Source organism: Macadamia integrifolia, chromosome 7, assembly GCF_013358625.1.
Source record: "Macadamia integrifolia cultivar HAES 741 chromosome 7, SCU_Mint_v3, whole genome shotgun sequence".
NCBI lineage: Eukaryota > Viridiplantae > Streptophyta > Magnoliopsida > Proteales > Proteaceae > Macadamia > Macadamia integrifolia.
This window is the reverse complement of record NC_056563.1, coordinates 35,154,449-35,161,567: the sequence shown is the minus strand read 5'-3', so window position 1 is coordinate 35,161,567 and position 7,119 is coordinate 35,154,449. Positions and strand designations below refer to the sequence as shown.

The 7,119-nt window shown below is 38.4% G+C and overlaps 1 protein-coding gene across 1 annotated transcript; it reads right to left on the bottom strand.

The window, feature by feature from the left end:
• Positions 1-785: 785 nt before the first annotated feature.
• Positions 786-6,440, bottom strand: LOC122085119 (receptor-like cytosolic serine/threonine-protein kinase RBK1). The gene is made up of 8 exons (XM_042653559.1): positions 6,176-6,440; positions 5,639-6,058; positions 4,292-4,549; positions 3,114-3,268; positions 2,955-3,034; positions 2,735-2,870; positions 2,378-2,527; positions 786-1,096 (listed from the first exon to the last, which is right to left on the bottom strand). Exons 1-8 carry the CDS (start codon positions 6,201-6,203, stop codon positions 944-946), a joined length of 1,380 nt encoding a protein of 459 aa, XP_042509493.1. The 5' UTR covers positions 6,204-6,440; the 3' UTR covers positions 786-943.
• Positions 6,441-7,119: the final 679 nt, after the last annotated feature.

The window sequence follows — 7,119 nt, the reverse complement described above, 5'->3', positions numbered from 1 at the left end:
CCCTAATCCTAAGTACTTGATTGCGACCCGGGTAGTTTGGTGGTAATCAACCCCTCCGCTAGAACATTATCCCATCTCTCTCTCTCTCATGAATAGTTCAACTCAGTAATGTTTGAGCACTTGTAGCATAGGCATGAAATGAATACCCTATTGGCTGATTCAGATAGCTTAAGAAAGGAAACTTTAACATGAATCGCTTAATGTAATATACATATATAGCGTGAGTCAATAGGCAACTTGAAAGAAAAGAAAACTTTTGAATGAACCATGCACCCGACCTTCTAATGGCCGTGATTGTAATAGCCACTATAGATAGCCATATTCAGAGCATGGATGTAGTTCACGGTATCGACATCCATATTGGTAGCTGATGATACTTGCATTAGATCAAAAATTCATTTTCGCCAAATAAAAATAAAAATAATAATATTCGTAAAGTAAGGGTTGCTTGAAAACTATGGTGGGGTGTAGAGTGTAGACTTCCTAAGAGATCACGGGTTCGACAGTTTGATTCTTCTATCTCCACCTTGTACTTTAAGGCCTCTCTCTCTCTCTCTATCTATATATAGGAGTTTTAGTCAAAGTCCCACCTGGCAACTATGGCAATTGTACCCGAAAAAGAAAAAACCTGGCTTCATTCACTTCACTTCTACCAAACAGGAGCTAAGCTATATAATTATTCATGAAGAATTTCAATTCAAATCAGAGAGATACCAGCAGTGTTTGTCCACTACTTTGAAAGATCTACCATTTAAAAAAGACAAATTGTAGGTGAACAATGAATATGAACTGAATATGACCCTTTTTTTTTTTTTTTTTCTTGTGGAATACACATGATCCCATTAAATTTACACAACATAGGGTACACAAAAGGAAAGCAAATCACAGTACTAGCTAAATTCATCCAAAAATAAAATAAAAATCACAGTACTAGCTACAACTATTATTCTAATGCAAGTTGCTTATGTCTGTTGAGGTCTTTGAGGTAAGTAGAAATAGTATAGTCATCCAATTCAAAGGCATCCAAAAGTAATGGCTTTATTTTCCTTCCAGTCACGTCCATTGTTCCATTCTCACCCCTCAGCAGCTGCAATACCTGCATTAAGTCACAGACAACCACCATGAGAAAGAGAGTTTTTTTTTTTTTTTTGGCATGGGTGTGGGTGTGGGTGTGGGTGTGGCCTGTGGGTATGGAGGGTGGGGCTAGCCGGCTAGGGACCTGGGGTTGATGGTTGGGCTGCGTTTGCATCTGCCTCTGCATCGCTTCTCCAGGTTGATTCATCGGTTATTCAAAAAAAGAGATTTATCCAATCTTGAAAAACTTACAAGTCTACAATAAACCCCCCCCCCCTTTTTTTTTAATAGAGGGGAGGGGTTTTAAAGATGATAAAACAATAAGTAAGGTTGAATCAGGCCGGGTTGAGTCAGATATTTGAAAACCTCAGCTCAACCCTGAGTCCTCTTAGTGGGCCTGACCCTTACTCAGGGCCTGAAAAATCTAACCTTGATCCTTGGGCTGGGTTGGTCTGGACTGGGCTGGGCTGACCTTGTTTGACCTTATCCATAGGAAGGAGAAAGGGAGATGCAGAGGCTGGACAGGCTGGGCCGTGAAAAAAAGAAAGAACATGAAGAAAAGACAAAGTTGGGCCAGGTCGGGCTCAGCTTGAAGCCTCAACCATGACATGGCCCGACCTTGACTCAGGGCCAAAAATTCTCAACCCTTAGTCACCTTCAGGGTCAAAGTGCCCGCCCATGCCCTGGTTGGACTAGGGCTGCCCTCAAATATAAGTTTCTTATCTTGTAAATGTTTCGTCTTTTCTTAATATTGTTAGTATCATGTATGTATCTGATGCCTGCCTAGGTTTTTTGTTCTGCCTCCAATCTCATTTTCAAAGCAAAACATTTATCACATATTTTTATTTTTTTTGGGTGGTGGGGGAGGTTCTCTGAGCTGCCAGTTAAGGTACGCTAGCACAATTTTTTTTTTTTGGTCCCTCTCCTCACATTAAATGATCTTGTTGTCTTTCTATGTATGTATGATACCATTTTTTCACTTCTAATTGAGGTTCTCCCTTATGCCACTTGCTCAGCAAACCTCTCATTTTATTTTGGTATGAATAAAAAAAAAAATCACGTCATCGATTCTCGTTCCTGGTCGAATCATAGTCCACGATAGATACTCTCCCATTGGAAGAATCAAAATAGTGCTTTCCAAAATGATCACCCTGCCTGCCTGCCAAATCAGAATTTGTCCATAACAAAATTGATTATTGAATACAATATTAATAAATAGTGTTGAGGTTATGGATTCATGATATAAAGGAAATCTTGTAATTGGCGCTAGCTAGAAGCGAAGGAGAATGGGAAACCTCTTTACCAGACTCATGTGTGGTCTCATGGTGGATGAGTTGTGAATGCACATTGATGCCGTCAAGATCATACGCTTCATTTCAATAATGTCATAATCATGTCCCAGACAAGGATCCACTAATTCTTCCATTTTATTTTCATCAAGTAGTGGCTTTGCCTATTTGTACACAAACACAAACAATTAGTTGTTTATCACCAAAAGAGAAATTAAAAAAAAATGATAGCTCACGAAAAATACCGTTTGGGTGCTCAACCTAAAACCTTAAGGCATTATGTAAAGATGATCCTAGATAATCGATGTAGGATTATACCTCTATAATATCTATCATCTTAATTACGAATTATAATCATGGTTGAATCATACCCACATCACAAGGCTTTGACGACAAGAGTCGAGAGCACGTCGACCTGTTATGAGCTCCAGTAGTAGCACCCCAAAGGCAAAAACATCTGTTTTTTCGTCAACAATCCCATGCATGAAATACTCTGGTGCCAAGTATCTGTGATGGAATGAACTAAGGATATAGCAAATGAATTTGAGTGAATCCTTCACATAAAGGAAGATTTAAGTTTTGTTAGCTCACCCAAATGTCCCCTCTATGGGGAAAACTATATGGTGACTCCATTGTTCTGGTAACCATTTTGCTAGTCCAAAATCAGAAATCTGCAGTTATAATTGCAACAGAAGCATATTAGTCATCTGAAACAAGGAAAATATATTACTTTCTATCTCTCAGCAATACCTGAGGTTCATAATCTTGGGTCAATAATATGTTAGAGGCTGTGATGTCTCTGTGAATTATACGTCTATTGCAGCCACGATGGAGGTAGTGTAACCCTTCTGCCACCCCTGATGAAACCTTAAACCTTATCGTCCACTCCAAAGGTTTTTTTGAACCTGCTAAAAAAAACCCTCATAAATGGAGGTTGTGTTTGGTATGCATTATTGGAATATACTATATATGAGTCTAGAGCGCATTCTGAAACTCCATTTTTATTGATTTTTATCTATTTTTTCGAAATAGATTATGAGTTTCCCTTGACACTCAATTACTAATTCCAACTAATGGGAAACTCTCCCATTATGAATTGTCAAGTTGGAGGATTTATGGAGGGGAGAGAGTACATGGATCCTCATTTATGTGAGAGGGTATGCCAACAAAATTCACACATGTATGGGCACGAATCTTTCTGCATCCTCAGTGATGAAAAACTTTCACCTTCGTTAATTACAAAAAACGAGAAACCTTAATACACCATGTCAATCAGAGAAACTTTCACAAATGAACGTTTGAAACAAATATAGATGTACTTGTTTACTTGCCAATCAAGCTGGGTCCGAAAGCCCAAGCCTGGTCTGACAGGCTTTGGGCTAATAAGATTAAGCCCAAACAGAACTTATATCATGGATTTAGTTATCCGCATATATGATCTGATACCGATCTAATATCGATAAGCAGAGCCATGATTGTGGAGGAACTCCCACATGCTTAAAAAGGTTGTAGGTTAATTAGTAGATGTTAAAGCTGTGTTTGATAATGTTTCTGTTCCAGAAACTACATTTCGTGTAAAAAATAGAAATTTCAGTTTCTTTGTCAAAATGTTTTTTTTTTTTCATTTTTTATCTTAACAAAACTGGAATGATGGAGCTACCTTTTGTCATTCCATCAATTCTCGTTTCTAGTATTTTTTTTTTATTTTTTGTTAAAAAAAAATGAAATACACCATAAATGCACTAAATGCTTTATTCAATTTTTTCATTTTCATATAATGAAAAAACTCCACAAAAGTTTTTCTGAAACATTATCAAACGCAATGTAATTTTTACCAATAAAAAAAAATCAAGTAGCCCATGAGTGGCTAAACTTCCAACATATAAAACGAGGAGAAAAATATGTGAAAGAGAGAGAGGTCACAGCACCGTGGAGGAGAGAGGCAAGGCTGCCATGAGAGGAGAAGTCGAGGACGAGGTGCAAACCCTGTTCCACACCAAAGCCAAGCAAACGCGCCGCATTGGGGTGATTAATGTGGGCTATGATTCCCAGCTCCGACAAGAAATCGGCGATCCTTTCCTCCTCTGCTTTCTCTTTCCTGGTTAACCTCTTCACTGCCACTACCTGACCATCACCTAGGCACCCTTTGTAGACCTCCGCGTGGCCTCCTTTCCCGATCAACTTCTCTACCATAAGCAATTTTAATAACCCAATAATCCAACATCATCAATCAATCAATTTTATGTGCAAGTTCTTTCAATATTCCAAATAGGAAGTGCAACTTATATTTTTTTTCTTTTCCAAGTTTTCTTATAACTCGGTGGATACCGATATGAATGGGCATACTAGACCGGATCAGACCATTTTATTGTTACTGTCTCTTATGAGTTATATGAGTGTTGATCTCACGTTGGTTTCATGAGGAAACTGATGTGGGTTGATAGATTTCTTCATCTTGTAGACTGGTTTATGGGATTGAGTTCTTTCTAGGTTCATATCATTTGTCCTCAAAATTTACATTAAAATATTAATTCACATTGAATGCAGTATGGACCAGACCATGGACTGTTTAGGTCTGATGGTATGCGGCTCGAATAATCGGACCATCTAACTTGGAATCTCAGTCATTCTAAAGAATATTTTGGTCAGATCATATGAACCATCAACCACCCATTCCAAGCATGGTTTAAAAATTAGGAATCGGAATCCACATCTGTTCAGCCAATTCTAAGCCTGTGTGGTAGTCATTTAGTTCTACAAACGACGTTTCGTGTAAAAAATATAATTTTAAGTTTTGTATCAAAATAACATTTTAAAAAACCCAAAAAAAAAAAATGGTGTTTGGTGAACCGATTTTAGGAACGATTACCCTAGTAGTTCGGTTTTGTATATTTTGAATGAAACCGAAATAACAGAACAAGATTTTGTCAATCCATCATTTTACGTTTCTAAAGGTTTTTTTTTTCCCCCTTTTCGTTCAAAAAAAACCAAAATATACCAAGTTGACACCAAATGTTTGTTTTTTTTTGTTCGAATGGGAAAACATCATAACATTTTTCTGAATAACTACCAAATGCAGCCCAACCAGGATTGGAACGAAATCAGTTAAAAAGAACTCCTAAACCTTATTAGTTTCCATACGGGATTGGTCCGACCGGATTGGCCCGAATCAGCCAGACCCCCGATAGACAAATCCAAACTTCAAACGAAATAAAAGAAGAGGCTTGCAAAGAAAACCGCGAAGACCGAGAAAGGAAAAAGGGTAATTTTCTCACCAGAACTGAAATTATCGGTGGCAGCGGCGAGTTCCTCGTAGCTAAAGTTCCTCCAAGAAGGTTTTGGCATGGTTGGTTCCTCGTATTCGATTCGCTCTTCTGCACTGCGAATCCGGGCGAGTTTTCTGCGTAAACTCCTTCTCGGAAACGAAGAAAACCTTCTTACGGATTTCCTTTTTATGTTATCAAGAAAATTCCTCCACTGTGAACCATTTGATTCTGTAACCAAGCCCTGGTGTCCGATCAATTTATCCATAGATGAGGAACTGCGACTACTGCTACTATTTTCTAAATCGGAACTCAAAACAGGGATTTCCAACACACTCCTTGGGGAGCTATTATCTTCATTAAAATTTGGATTCCTCAACACATCCTTAATAAGTACTTCTCTTTTTGGGTTTCCCTTGATTTCTCCGGAATCTGTATAAAATGATGGAAATAATGCAGAGTTGCAGATTTCAGCATCTGGAGACTTAAAAATGGAAAAAGAACTTAATAGTTTTTCAAAGTTAACTTCAGTAATCAAACAAAACTTACCTTCCGACGAAGTCATCTGCGTTTCCATGGCTAGTCGCTCTGCTCATATGACAGGGAAACTGAGTTCAGCCCAGCTTGTTCTCTCAATCTATCTGTATTTGGGAAATGGGAAACCAAGAGGAATGATTGAGGAACGAAGAACCAATAGTCATTTTGTCAGACTTGTGCTGTGGGGCCATGGTTAAGAAAGAGGAAGGGTGGAGGAGACGGTTGCTTAAACATGGTTTCCTTCCAAGTTGGTTGTTCTTGAAGAAGTTGAAGCACAGAGCAGAGCAACCAAAACTAAGCTGGGATGATCAAATCCTTTGCCCATATTTATACCCTGCACATGTGAGGAGCTTTTCCTACAAAGTCAGTGTAAGGAGTACACTCTTCATCAATGAAGGGTTGAAAATGATGGATTGAGATCATCTGTAGCGCACCACGCCCTGTAGCGCACATCTAATGATAAGAAATGCCTTGGGCTGGGTGTTTTAATATTTATGATCATTGGATGTGCGCTGCTACAAATAAGCATGATCCTCCTCATCCTCCGTATGGAACTGCTGTCTATTTGACCCCCACATGATCAGTATAAGAGACTAAGGACCCGTTTGATAACGTTTTTGTCGTTTCTGTTTCAAGAAACGGCAGAAACATACATTTTCGTTTCTAAAAACAGAAATGGAATTGAAGGTGTTTGATAAGTCATGTTTTTTGAAGTCGATAGTAACCAATGAAAAATGGCCACAATTCGTTTCCAGAAATGACGAAACAAGTTGAACTTGTTTCGCCTGGGTGGTTTCTTGAATCATAAATAAATAAAAAAAATTATTTCTATTTATGAAAATAAGTGAAACGAAACAGTTTTATCAAACGCTTTTTACTCCGTTTCTGCTGTTTATGGAAACAGAAACGGCAGAAACGCGTTTCTTGAAACATTATCAAACGGGCCCTAAGAGAGA

Bases quoted from the DNA above. Each gene is read 5' to 3' on its own strand.
- LOC122085119 (XM_042653559.1), bottom strand. From the start codon at position 6,203: ATGGAAACGCAGATGACTTCGTCGGAAG. The intron at 2,871-2,954 runs GTGAGCTAACAA...ATTCCATCACAG, and splicing joins CCCATAGAGGGGACATTTGG to ATACTTGGCACCAGAGTATT. The intron at 1,097-2,377 runs GTAAAGAGGTTT...GACTTAATGCAG, and splicing joins TGAGACCACACATGAGTCTG to GTATTGCAGCTGCTGAGGGG.